Here is a 14,980-nt window from a genome sequence, read left to right on the forward strand (position 1 = left end):
AAGTATCAATTGCTATGTAAGGCTAATGGCGCCTTGCTAGGTCGTAGCCATGGACTTAGCTGGAGGCTATTCTAACTATCTGCTCGGCAAAGGAGCGAGGCTTCGTCAGTGTAGTCGCTAGCAAAGTCGTCCGTACAACTGGGGCGAGTGCTAGTACGTCTCTCTAGACCTGCCGTGTGGTGGCGCTCGGTCTGCTATCACTGAAAGTGGCGACACGCGGGTTCGACATGTACTAATGGACCGCGGCCGATTTAAAGCTACCACCTAGCAAGTGTGGTGTCTGGCGGTGACACCACAATGACTGTTGAAACAGTTGCTCTTTAAGCATTCAACAAGTTGGGTATCATGGTTACAGATGCTCCAGCTAATCGGACCACCACAATCTGCCCTCCTTGGAACTCTGTTAGGTCTTTCATTGTACCTCAACGTCTGCCTCTGAGTGCAAATACGAAGTGTGCACTATTCGTAAACAGCCTGCAGTGATGACTAGTCCGTACTGAACACGCAGTCCAGCGCGACACGTGCCTTACCTGCATCGTTGACCGCCTAACACAACCATCCCATTAGTACCACTGTTCATATTATTTTGCCTATCCCCTGCATATCATAGCCACTCTCAGTATAGCTGGGATAAATCCATTAGATGGCTAAAATTTGCGGAGAATGAGTCACATTGGGCAACCGTTACTAAATTAATGCAACCTTTGGCCTATCAGTGACCACCTCTTGCCAGAGAAAATTGATGCTAACATCATTAAAAGGAACTAGAGCAGGGCGATTAATAACATTCGGTTCACACACAGACGGGAGGCTCGCAGATATGACAGCTGGCGTCCTACTTCGTAAAAGGGTCGGCGATATGACCTTTAAATTTTTGGGCACAGAGCAAGGGCGGAAACAAAATTTCTTGGCAAAGTTTTGTCACGTTTCGTTGGTACATTTGATATCCTGAAAATGACCAGTAACATTCCTTGTCAAGAGTTTATCTACAAGTAAAACCCGTAGGGTCGATATGAGGCCAGCCAATAAAAAGCGAGGGTAATGAATTCAATTCAGTTAATCCCCCCTCCTTCCGTGCCGAAGGTTAGAATCCGGGAGGGGGCGATTGAGCTGTGCGCGCTTTCGATATCTAATAGAAAGTTTAACGTATGCACTCTGCCGGTTGCGAAGCAACGTGCTCCTCAGCGTCCCGCCAGGTGGCTCGGTCTCATTCGTTGCTTATCGCTAGCAGGAGGGAGCCCATCGAACACCACCGACTGGCGGTTATGTGGGAGTCGGGTTGTAGTCTGAGGGGAAATCTCTATTCGCGAATTGACTTGGCTGGGAAACGGGGCTCTCGAATTGGAAGAGGGGTTGATTTCTGGCCTGCTCTCGTTACCTGCAGATAAAGTGGCAGAGTGGTGCGGCGGAAGATTATCGGTTCGTTTAGTTAGCATCTTGTTCTGTGCTGTAGAGTGCTTCTGCTCTCAGCGTCGGCTGACTCACTTACTGAGGCGTGCTTACCGTTAGTTACTTTCATGAATTGGATATTACCTTACGCTAATGTGCGTCTGTTGCATTTGTGCCTAAAGTGTAGTGGTGGCTAATTCATGAACAGTGAGAGATATGTCTCCGTGTGCACACAAATTTTACTTCCTTGTCTTAATAGAGCCCACTGCGGCGTTCTGGTTCTATATGTACTTTATACCTTTGTTAAACTGCCAAGAGCGCAAGTTGTACCCTTTGCTAACAGATTCATCCGTTTACGTTACAAATTTTCTGTTGCTGGAAGCTGGCTGGGCGTTTTTGCCATTACTGAAATATCTTTGCCCCTTAATTTCATTCTGTTGATTCTTCATTGGAACTTTGTGGGGTTCCGGTTCATATTAACTGTAAACACTCATTTCTTGGCATTGAATTCAATTGGGCATTAGGATGGGAGTTGTAATTCAAGTAAATTACACTACTGGCCATAAAATTGCTACACCACGAATATGACGTGCTACAGACGCGAAATTTAACCGTCAGGAAGAAGATGCTGTGATATGCAAAAGATTAGCTTTGCAGAGCATTCACACAATATTGGCGCCGGTGGCGACACCTACAACGTGCTGACATGAGGGAAGTTTCCAACCGATTTGACATACACGAACAGCAGTTGACTGGCGTTGCCTTATGAAACGTTGTTTTGATGCCTCGTGTAAGGACGAGAAATGCGTACCATCACGCTTCCGACTTTGATAAAGATCGGATTATAGCCTATCGCGATTGCGGTTTATCGTATCGCGACATTGCTGCTCGCGTTGGTCGAGATCCAATGACTTTTAGCAGAATATGGAATCGGTGGGTTCAGGAGGGTAATACGGAAAGCCGAGCTGCATCCCAACGGCCTCGTATCACTAGCAGTCGAGATGGCAGGCATCTTATCCGCATGGCTGTAACGGATCGTGCAGCCACGTCTCGATCCCTGAGTCAACAGATGGAGACGTTTGCTAGACAACAACCCTCTGCACGAACAGCTCGACGACGTTTGCAGCAGCATGCACTATCAGCTCGGAGACCATGGCTGCGGTTACCCTTGACGCTGCATCACAGACAGGAGCGCCTGCGATGGTGTACTCAACGACGAACCTGGGTGCACGAATAGCAAAACGTCATTTTTTCGGATGAATCCAGTTTCTGTTTACAGCATCATGATGGTCACATTAGTGTTTGGCGACATCGTGGTGAACGCACATTGGAAGCGTGCATTCGTCATCGCCATACTAGCCTATCACCCGGCGTGATGGTATGGGGTGCCATTGGTTACACGTCTCGGTCACCTCTTGTTCGCATTGACGGCACTTTGAACAGTGGACGTTACATTTCAGATGTGTTACGACCCGTGGCTCTACCCTTCATTCGATCCCTGCGAAACGCTACAATTCAGCAGGATAATGCACGACCGCATGTTGCAGGTCCTGTACGGGACTTTCTGGATACAGAAGATGTTCAACTGCTGCCCTGGCCGGCAAATTCTCCAGATTTCTCACCAATTCAAAACGTCTGGTCAATGGTGGCCGAGCAACTGGCTTGTCACAATACGCCAGTCATTACTCTTGTGTTGAAGCTGCATGGGCAGCTGTATCTGCACACGCCATCCAAGCTATGTTTCTGTTTGACTCAATGCCAAGGCGTATCAAGGCCGTTATTACGGCCAGAGGTGGTTGTTCTGGGTGCAGATTTCTCAGTATCTATGCATGAAAATTGCGTGAAAATGTAATCAGACGTCAGTTCTAGTATAATATGACAGTCCAATGAAAAAGGACTATTCATTGGACAGTCATATTATACTAGAACTGACGTTTCTTCTTGGTGTAGTAATTTTAATGGCCAGTAGTGTATTAGTGCCCATTGTATATATTTTTGTCATTGCCCGCGTCTATTATAAAATGAGCGTTCTGTTTATATTAATTATTAGACACAGATGACTTGTTACTGAAATCATTTGGGTATTGCGTCGTGAATTTTACTTGAACAGGTTTTAATCATTACCCACTGTTCTTATAGGTTTTTGTGCTTGTGGCTCAATGTTTGGTCTGAGCCTACAATGGAACGTCTCTTTTGTTAGCTTTATTAGTACGTAACTTGCTAATGAAGAAGTTTACCTATTTTTTAGTCCCTATGCGCTTGCCGAATATAGGTGGAAACAAATCCACGGAGAGCTTAAAATCAGCTGATGTTAAATGATACAATTTCAAATTGCAAAATTATGTTACCTGTTTAACTGTAAGTGTTGGTCCTCTCATCCTTGCTAAAGAGGTGTCAAAGAATAACGTACATATAAGGTATTTATGAATGAATACCTTTTACATACAGACGTTATTTGGATATTTACCCAGCACCTTATGGTTCACGGCTTCTTGATAGCTATATTGTTTCAATAATGCTTTGCCCACCACAAATCGTAATTAACGCTGTCGTTACTTCAACATGGTTCCACGTGGGGGTCATTTGCTGCGATGCCCCATTTACAACAATGTGCGCTGTACTCGGAAACACTTGTGTCTGGACCACAGATCATGCCCGTCTTGCATTCCAGAGCACCTGCTCAAATGGTTCAAATTGCTCTGAGCACTATAGGACTTAACATCTGAGGTCATCAGTCCCATAGAACTTAGAACTACTTAAGCATAACTAACCTAAGGACATCACACACATCCATGCCCGCAGCAGGATTCGAACCTGCAATCGTAGAGATCGCGCGATTCCAGACTGAAGCGCCTAGAACCGTTCGGCCACAACGGCCGACGGAGCATATGTCATCCACGTTTTGTGATGGGGCTTGGACGCGAAACACCTTGTCGCCGACTTGTAGTTTCACTGTCCTTCAACCACTTTCCACAGATTCTCACGACTGTAGCACGTGAACTAGCTCTGCCGTTTCCTAATCGCTCATACCTGGACGAAGGGGCCACAACAGTGTGCCCTTTGTAAGAGTCGTTTATGCCTGTTCTTACCACATCTCCGGTACAATAGTCGCTAGAACAATTCCCCATTCGCCTCTGCTTCTCTTACTTGCCTTTCTTACTGCACAGCATGGCCACTACCCCACCAGGCGGCATTCATTCTCCCAGTGTGAAATGTTCATAATATTTGTTTGTCAGTGCACGTATGAAAATACACTACTGGCCATTAAAATTGCTACACCAAGAAGAAATGCAGATGATAAACGGATATTCATTGAACAAATGTATTATACTTGAACTGAGAAGTGATTACATTTTCACGCAATTTGGGTGCATGGATCCTGAGAAATCAGTACCCAGAAGAACCAACTCTGGCCGTAATAACGGCCTTGATACGCCAGGGCATTGGGTCAAACAGAGCTTGGATGACGTTTACAGGTGCAGCTGCCCATGCAGCTTCAACATGATACCACAGTTCACCAAGAGTAGTGACTGGCGTATTGTGACGAGCCAGTTGCTTGGCCACCAGTGACCAGACGTTTTGAATTGGTGAGAGAGCTAGAGAATATGCTGGCCAGGGCAGCAGCCGAACATTTTCTATATCCAGAAAGGCCCGTACAGGACCTGCAACATGCGGTCGTGCAGTATCCTGCTGAAATGTAGGGTTTCGCAGGGATCGAATGAAGGGTAGAGCCACGGGTCCTAACACATCTCAAATGTAACGTCCAATGTTCAAAGTGCCGTCAATGCGAACAAGAGGTGACCGAGATTTGCAACCAATGGCACCCCATACCATCACGCTGGGTGATACGCGAGTATGGCGATGACGAATACACGCTTCCAATGTGCGTTCACCGCGATGTCGCCAAACACGGATGCGACCATCATGATGCTGTAAACAGAAACTGGATTCATCCGAAAAGAATGACGTTTTGCCATCCGTGCACCAAGGTTCGACGTTGAGTACACCATCGCAGGCGCTCCTGTCTATGATGCAGCGACAAGGGTAACCGCAGCTATGGTCTCCGAGCTGATAGTCCATGCTGCTGCAAACTTAGTCGAGCTGTTCGTGCAGATGGATGTTGTCCTGCAAACGTCCCCATCTGTTGACTCAGGGATCGAGACGTGGCTGCACGATCCGTTGCAGCCATGCGGTTAAGATGCCTGTCGTTTCGACTACTAGCGATACGAGGCCGTTGGGATCCAGCACGGCTTTCCGTATTACCCTCCTGAACCCACCGATTCCATATTCTGCGAACAGTCATTGGATCTCGACCATCGCGAGCAGCCATGTTGCGATGCGATAAACCGCAATCGCGATAGGCTACAATCCAACTTTTATGAAAGTCGGAAACGTGATGGTACGCTTTTCTCCTCCTTACACGAGGCATTACAAAACGTTTCACCAGGCAACGCCGGTCAACTGCTTTGTTGCCATGGCGAGTATTTCCGGGTCGTCGTGCGTGTCAGGCAGTTCGGCTTCGGACGTAGCAGCGAGGTGGTTCGCAGCGCGAGGGCAGGCCAGGACTGCTGGCGGCGTGCAAGCACTGTCGGATGAGGGGCTCTAGGCGACGACCAAACCCAGGGCGTTTGAAGTTGAGTGAACCGTGTCCAGTACTGAAACCTCCACTGTTTGAGATCTGTTGTTTGCGTGTTGCTGCTCCCAGGGTTGGTAGACCAACTGCAACAAGCGGAGTCTGTCAGGTTGGCGGAAGCTATTAGCCGCCTTCCACTCCTTCTACTTTGGATTTAGTATTATTCTTATTAGTGAAGTGCAACCAGCGGTATTTTCTGCCTTGTGGCCGCTAACGCGTCAGTTACTTGGCCTGGAGGTTAGCGTACTTCTCCAGCAGTGTACCTTTCCTTGTCGTGTTGATGCTGTCTGACACGGCGTGTAGTACGACAGTCTCTTGGATTGTACTGTGCATATGTTTTTGGGAGGTCTACCTTAGTCCTAGTGTTTCCTTCGGCCTTGGATGTGTTTCTGAAGACATGGTGCTGTCCACCTTTTCGCCCTTGCCTAAAAATATTCCATTGTAGTACCGGTGATCGGACGTTAGGCGGATTGGTTAGTCGGTCGGTCGGCGCTTAAGCTACCCCTAGTGTGAGTTGCCATCCTGTTACGTGAGTACAGCTCTTGGCTGCCTGTCTCACCGATTACACAGCTGTAGTCACCTTCCTCAGGTCGATCCAGGGAGCACTGTCTGTGGATCACTCCGTCTTATTTGGACAGGTTGTCATAATTGTTTTAAATTTACCTAATGTTTCACATGTTATTGCCTACCCCACTTGTAATTTCGGCCTTCAGCTGTTAATTGTTTGTAACACTGCTTATGGCCTTCGGTCAACAAATTATTTTCATTTTTTCTTAATAAGGCCTGCAGCCATCAGTATAGACTGTTACAGGTCGTTAAGATTGTTTTAAAAAGGTTTTAGTATTTTAACATGCAACTGCCCTCCTTACTTGTAATTCAGGCCTTCAGCCGTTGAGTGTTATGAATATTGCTTCTGGCCTTCAACCCCCCCCCCCCCCCCCCCCACACACACATAATAATCAAGCCTTCAGCTATTAATTGTTTGTAACATTGCTTGAGGCCTTCAGCCGCCAAATAATTTTCAATCCTGTTTTAGTGAGGCCTTCAGCCGTCACTATAGCTTATTACAAGTTATTAAGATTATTAGAAAGGGTTTTAGTATTTTTAAAGTGTAATTGTCCACCTTATTTGTAATTCAGGCCGTCAGCTCATGTGCATTCTGAAATTTCTTGTGGTCTTCAGCCCACGAATAATTTTCAACCTTCTTAATCAGGCCTTCAGTTGTTGATTGTGTGTAACATTGTTTGTGGCCTTCAGCCGACCAATAATTTGCAATTTTTTTCTTAATAAGGCCTTCAGCCATTACTATAGCTTTATGCCGTTCTAATTGTTAAGAAGAAAATATCTTAGTATCTGTTAATGTGTAACTGCCTTCCTCACCTGTAATTCAGGCCTTCAGCCGTTGTGTATTCTGAAATTGCTGCTGGCCTTCAGCCGTTAATTGTTTGTAACATTGCTTGTGGCTTTCCGCCGACGAATAGATTCTGTCTTGATAATGCCTTCAGCCGCCACTATTACTTGTTACAGTTATTAAGAGTGTTAAAAGGGTTTTGGTATTTTTATCGTGTAATTGTCCACTTTATTGGTAATTCAGGCCTTCAGCCGTTGTGTATTTTTTAAATTGCTTCTGGCCTTCAGCCGACGAATAATTGCAATTCTTCTAATAAGGTTTTCAGCCGTCAGTGTAGTAAAATCTTTTAAAAATGATTGTTGAGAGATTTTTTCTAATAAATTGTATGTGTTTCCTGTGCAACCAACGGTAACTGATTAGGCCCCGTCCACACCTCTCCTGCTTTCCCTAAGTTACACGTCTCATGACCTTTTATCTTTGTTGAAATATTCTGCGGCTGCTGTACTATGGCTATGAACAAAATCATCTGTGTAGAAATGTTCAGCTTTCTGGCAGCCCAATTTTTCCAACATGGCAGCAGCTATAGCTTACTCGCTAGATACTGCACTAGACTGTGCATCCATTTTAGTGCCATCACGAAAAATACCTCTTTTCGGCTGACCAAATGTCAAATGAAATTCGTGTTGGAATATATCATTAAACAATCAATACATTACATTGTTCTGCAATTCAGGATACTGATCACTGAAGTCTCCATGTAACTGAAACATTATCTGTTGAGCAGACAGTAGTTTCTCAGTTATACTTTTTGAGCAACAATAATGACTCTACTGTGTGGGAAAATTGACAGTAAAATCACGTATCTTCTGGGAAACATAATAAGGTTTCTTAAGTCCAGCTTTCCTCTGTCTTCCTACGGTGCATTATCCAGTCTGCTTACTTTTCGATCCAATCTTTCTTGCTTTATACCGTAAAGACCATTAAATGTCTTCATGCGTACTTTAACTTGAACACAATCACATATGACATCTTGCTGGTAGGTAGTTTCCCTCTGTTTGGCATCCAGATTGCTATGAAAACAAGTCTGAATATGAGATGTGGGATTGTTTTCATTAAGACGGCTCTAGAACATGACGTATCATTCTCTGGCTCATGTCAGAATAATCATAATATTGAATAGTTATATTTAATATTATAATGGAATTTTAATTTATATACTCTTAAGTCATGACTGTGTCAAGTACTGTTAACTGTAATCATAATTATAATTATAACTATTATTAGTACCCATTAAATAGCTTTACTTGTCAAGAGCATAGTAGTGTTTATCAGATTGTAATGTGGCACTGAATCCAACGCACAGTACAGTTTTAAGTATTACATCTGGACAAAAAAACGTGCATTAGATTCGTGTAAATACGATAATTATTGCCTAAGAAAACTTTGCTTTTATTTTATAACAGTTAATTGCCATACTGTTGTTCGATACAACTGTAGAGATAGATATTTCGTTGTTCATGAGTGTCTAGTTCATTGAAGCATTTGAAGATCATATCTTTTTGATCAGAGCAGCACATTTCTGAGTGGATTTGCAGCAGTGCATTTTTTAATCTATGTAGGCTTTATCTGAAATACAATATCACAGAATAATAAACAAATAGTCCTGCAAAAATATGTAAATATATTTCTATAAGTTATGATAACGCTCGAAATACACTACAGTGGTTTCGTAAGGTAAAGAAGGCAAAGTATGATGAAGATCGCTCGCTGCTGGAACATGTTACTCTGCCAAAAAGAACCACATTTTATGATACAGTGCTGTATGGAAGTGATGTGGAAGAGGATGTATTAGAGATGGAGTGGTATTATTTTGATAAAAATAAAATTTATGTAATACACACACTCTCTCTAGTGTACACCAGTGCTGGAAAAATGCACAGTGCAGAATCATAGCAGTAGTTATGGTAACGTCTTGTAATATTTTATAATGAAGAAATTCAAACAATAAGGATCAGAAGTTGTTAAGTAAGGAGTTCACGACTTTACATTCGTTTTAAGACGAAAATTTTTAATTCACTATTAAAAAAGCAGATATTGCACGTGCTACATGTGTGAAAAAGGGTAGAAATATTCAGTACAATATTGTGTACCAGACTGACCCACTAAATAAATTCCATTTATGTGTACTGGTATTTTGATACTTCTGAATACTTTTCAAAAGTTTAATTTGCTTTCGTGCAAAATTTTGAAACAGTGACTTAACGTCTTTTGGATATGATTGCTTAAATTATTACTTATAAACTTCACCTGTTCAATTTTACGTTTACAATCTTTCAACGCAAAATTTCAGCAACATACTAAAAGCGATTATATAATGCTAAGACAGAGATTTAGGAATCGGGTTTTAAATCGTAAGACATCTCCAGGGGCGGATGTGGACTCTGACCACAATCAACTTGTTTTGAACTGTAGTTTAAAACTGAAGAAATTGCAAAAAGGTGGGAATATAAGGAGATGGGACCTGGATAAACTGACAGAACCAGAGGTTGCAGAGAGTTTCAGATAGAGCGTTAGTGAACGATTGACAGAAATACAGTAGAAGAAGAATGGGTAGAGTTGAGAGATGAAATAGTAAAGATAGCAGAGGATTAAGTAGGTAAAAAGACGAGGGCTAACAGAAATCCTTGGCTTACAGAAGAGATACTGAATTTAATTGATGAAAGGAGAAAATACAAAAGTGCATTAAATGAAGCAGGCAAAAACCAATACAAACGTCTCAAAAATGAGATCGACAGAAAGTGCAAAATGGCTAAGCAGGGATGACTAGAGGACAAATGTAAGGATGTAGAGGCGCATATCACTAGGGGTAAGATAAATACTGCCTACAGGAATATTAAAGGGACCTTTGGAGAAAAGAGAACCACTTGCATGAATACCAAGAGCTCAGATGGAAACACAGTTCTAAGCAAAGAAGGGAAAGTAGAAAAGTGGAAGGAGTATAGAGAGGGTCTATAAAAGGACAATATTCTTGAGGACAATATTATGGAAATGGAATAGGATGTAGATGAAGATGAAATGGGAGATATGATACTGTGTGAAGAGTACGACAGAGCACTGAAAGACCTGAGATAAGATTCTGTGTGAAGAGTACGACAGAGCACTGAAAGACCTAAGTCGAAACAAGGCCCCGGGAGTAGACAATATTCCATTAGAACTACTGATAACCTTGGAAGTGCCAGCCCTGACAAAACTCTACTGTCTGGTGAGCAAGATGTATGAAACAGGCGAAATTCCCTCAGACTTCAAGAAGAATATAATAATTCCAATCCCAAAGAAAGCAGTTGTTGAAAGATGTGAACATTACCGAACTATCAGTTTAATAAGACACGGCTGCAAAATACTAACGCGAATTCTTTACAGACGAATGGAAAAACTGATAGATGCCGACCTCGATGAGGATTCCGTAGAAATGTTGGAACACACGAGGCAATACTGATCCTACGACTTATCTTAGAAGCTAGATTAAGGAAAGGCAAACCTACGTTTCTACCATTTGAAGACTAAGAGAAAGCTTTTGACAATGTTGACTGGTATACTCTCTTTCAGATTCTAAAGGTGGCAGGGGAAAAATACAGGAAGCGAAAGGCTATTTACAATTTGTACAAAAAACAGATGGCAGTTATAAGAGTCGAGGAGCATGAAAGGGAAGCAGTGGTTGGGAAGGGAGTGAGACAGGGTTGTAGACTATCCCCGATGTTATTCAATCTGTATATTGAGCAAGCATAAAAGAAAAATTAGGAGTAGGAATTAAAATCCATGGAGAAGAAATAAAAACTTTTAGGTTCGTCGATGACATTGTAATTCTGTCAGAGACATCAAAGGACATGGAAGAACAGTTGAAAGGAATGGGCAGTGTCGTGAAAGGAGGATATAAGATGAACATCAACAAAAGCAAAACGAGAATAATGGAATGTAGCCGAATTAACTCGGGTGATTCTGAGGGAATTAGATTAGGAAATGATACACTTAAAGTAATAAATGAGTTTTGCTATTTAGGGAGCAAAATAACTGATGATGGTCGAAGTAGGGAGGATATAAAATGTGGAATGGCAATGGCAAGGAAAGCGTTTCTGAGGAAGAGAAGTTTGTTAACATCGAGTATAGATATAACTGTCAGGAAGTCGTTTCTGAATGTATGTGTATGGAGTGTAGCCATTTATGGAAGTGAAACATGGACGATAAAGAGCTTAGACAAGAAGAGAATAGAAGCTTTCGAAATGTGGTGCTACAGAAGAATGCTGAAGATTAGATGGGTAGATCACACAACTAATGAGGAGGTATTGAATAGAATTGGGGAGAAGAGAAATTCGTGATAGAACTTGACTAGAAGAAGGGATTGGTTGGTAGGACATGTTCTGGGGCAACAAAGGATCACCACTTTAGTACTGGAGGGCAGCGTGGAGGGTAAAAATCGTAGAGGGAGACCAAGAGATGAATACACTAAGCAGATTCAGAAGGATGTAGGTTGCAGTAGGTACTGGGAGATGAAGAAGCTTGCACAGGATAGAGTAGCATGGAGAGCTGCATGAAACCAGTCTCTGGACTGACGACCACAACAACAACAACAACAACAACAACAACAACTAAAAGCGAAGTAATCTCACACATTTTTTTCTGGTTTTACTGTGGTGAACGTGTCCTCAAAGTTTGCAGAAGTGTTCCTGATGCTCTCTGTATATTTTCACGGTGATGATAGCATTTCATATCAGAGTCCGTAGTGTTGGAATATTTCACACAAGAACATATACACTCCTGGAAATGGAAAAAAGAACACATTGACACCGGTGTGTCAGACCCACCATACTTGCTCCGGACACTGCGAGAGGGCTGTACAAGCAATGATCACACGCACGGCACAGCGGACACACCAGGAACCGCGGTGTTGGCCGTCGAATGGCGCTAGCTGCGCAGCATTTGTGCACCGCCGCCGTCAGTGTCAGCCAGTTTGCCGTGGTATACGGAGCTCTATCGCAGTCTTTAACACTGGTAGCATGCCGCGACAGCGTGGACGTGAACCGTATGTGCAGTTGACGGACTTTGAGCGAGGGCGTATAGTGGGCATGCGGGAGGCCGGGTGGACGTACCGCCGAATTGCTCAACACGTGGGGCGTGAGGTCTCCACAGTACATCGATGTTGTCGCCAGTGGTCGGCGGAAGGTGCACGTGCCCGTCGACCTGGGACCGGACCGCACCGACGCACGGATGCACGCCAAGACCGTAGGATCCTACGCAGTGCCGTAGGGGACCGCACCGCCACTTCCCAGCAAATTAGGGACACTGTTGCTCCTGAGGTATCGGCGAGGACCATTCGCAACCGTCTCCAAGAAACTGGGCTACGGTCCCGCACACCGTTAGGCCGTCTTCCGCTCACGCCCCAACATCGTGCAGCCCGCCTCCAGTGGTGTCGCGACAGGCGTGAATGGAGGGACGAATGGAGACGTGTCGTCTTCAGCGATGAGAGTCGCTTCTGCCTTGGTGCCAATGATGGTCGTATGCGTGTTTGGCGCCGTGCAGGTGAGCGCCACAATCAGGACTGCAGACGACCGAGGCACACAGGGCCAACACCCGGCATCATGGTGTGGGGAGCGATCTCCTACACTGGCCGTACACCACTGGTGATCGTCGAGGGGACACTGAATAGTGCACGGTACATCCAAACCATCATCGAACCCATCGTTCTACCATTCCTAGACCGGCAAGGGAACTTGCAGTCCCAACAGGACAATGCACGTCCGCATGTATCCCGTGCCACCCAACGTGCTCTAGAAGGTGTACGTCAACTACCCCGGCCAGCAAGATCTCCGGATCTGTCCCCCATTGAGCATGTTTGGGACTGGATGAAGCGTCGTCTCACGCGGTCTGCACGTCCAGCACGAACGTTGGTCCAACTGAGGCGCCAGGTGGAAATGGCATGGCAAGCCGTTCCACAGGACTACATACAGCATCTCTACGATCGTCTCCATGGGAGAATAGCAGCCTGCATTGCTGCGAAAGGTGGATACACACTGTACTAGTGCCGACATTGTGCATGCTCTGTTGCCTGTGTCTATGTGCCTGTGGTTCTGTCAGTGTGATCATGTGATGTATCTGACCCCAGGAATGTGTCAATAAAGTTTCCCCTTCCTGGGACAATGAATTCACAGTGTTCTTATTTCAATTTCCAGGAGTGTAGATCCATCACACGTTAGCACGACTTGATAAGAGGACGACAACTGTTCTTGTAACGCTTTAGCTTCCTGAAAAGAATGAGAGCAGGCGAGAGATGGGAATTGTCGACTGGACTCACCTCTCGATGCTCATGGCGGTGAGCGTGAGCACGGAGCAGATGGCGGACACGCTCTGCAGGTAATGCAGCAGCTTGCAGATGAAGGCGCCCATCGTCCAGCTGTGAGAGAACAGCTTCGCCAGCTGCCAACACACAGAAGGGGAAATCCTCGCTGTAGTCAGAGCAACTCCACAGCACTTAAGTAGTACACACAATTATGGTTAGCACTAATCCTTAGCCAGAAATATACACAATGTACAAGAGACGTCATGCAATTCATGGCACAAGAATGATATGTTTTTGCTCTCCCAGTTTTTACCGAAAAAGAAGGAAGGGACAACCTCTGTCTATCGAAATCCTAGAATGCTACATCATGCATCTCACCATCCCAGACAGTAACCTTCATCAACCCAGGTCATCTACAACAGAGGTGTCCCACTTTTTATCTGACCTGGGCCACACTGGAAGAAGACGAGTGATTTCGGGCACCACGTAACACTAACAGCAACCAAAAAAAGGAAAAGGACAGTCGGAGGTATGTAGTTGACACATTTAAGTAATCTAGAATTTATTGATTTTCACTATTTATTCCGAAAAAGCAAGAGGGAATTAATGTGACATTTTGCATGTAGATTTCATTTACAATTTTATATATCAGTAATTACAAATCATAGAATTAATCTGACATTTGACTTCAATTTTGGAATGTGATGTGTGAATAGCAGGTTCGATCGAAGAAGTTGCAATTCTCAGGGTATTCTCAATGTGTCCATCTGAGAGCTTGGTTGTATTTTCATTCTTTGTGTGCTTTGCGCTACAGTCTGGAACCGCGAGACCGCTACGGTCGCAGGTTCGAATCCTGCCTCGGGCATGGATGTGTGTGATGTCCTTAGGTTAGTTAGGTTTAAGTAGTTCTAAGTTCTAGGGGACTGATGACCTCAGAAGTTACGTCCCATAGTACTCAGAGCCATTTGAACCATTTGTGCTTTACTCTAGTAAATAACTGCTCAGAAACGCTCGTGCTTCCTAACATAGGTGATATATATTCAAGGGATTTATTTCTCTGGGCAGGTATGATCCGTAGAAGTTCAACAAACATACCTTATCAAATTTTTGCTTTAATTGGATCTCAGACAGCAATTATATGCAGTCCATCAGCAAATCTTCTGGCAACGTATCTACAGGGTGTTTCTGTAAGAGCGTGCAAAAAGGGACATAGAGAATGCTCCACTGAACAATTTTAGGTGGGGACACTGGGGTCGGAGAAGACTCTCCAGGATAG

At 44.3% G+C, this 14,980-nt stretch overlaps 1 protein-coding gene across 1 annotated transcript in view; it reads right to left on the reverse strand.

Annotated features, from left to right (window-relative positions):
* Positions 1–13,837, reverse strand: part of LOC126416560 (pyroglutamylated RF-amide peptide receptor-like) — a 153,801-nt gene extending 139,964 nt beyond the window's left edge. The window contains exon 1 of the mRNA XM_050084305.1: positions 13,720–13,837. Within this exon, the coding sequence (XP_049940262.1) occupies positions 13,720–13,811 (92 nt within the window). The 5' untranslated portion in view covers positions 13,812–13,837. The remainder of the gene's footprint in view (positions 1–13,719) is intronic.
* Positions 13,838–14,980: the final 1,143 nt, after the last annotated feature.

This window comes from Schistocerca serialis, chromosome 8, assembly GCF_023864345.2.
Source record: "Schistocerca serialis cubense isolate TAMUIC-IGC-003099 chromosome 8, iqSchSeri2.2, whole genome shotgun sequence".
NCBI lineage: Eukaryota > Metazoa > Arthropoda > Insecta > Orthoptera > Acrididae > Schistocerca > Schistocerca serialis.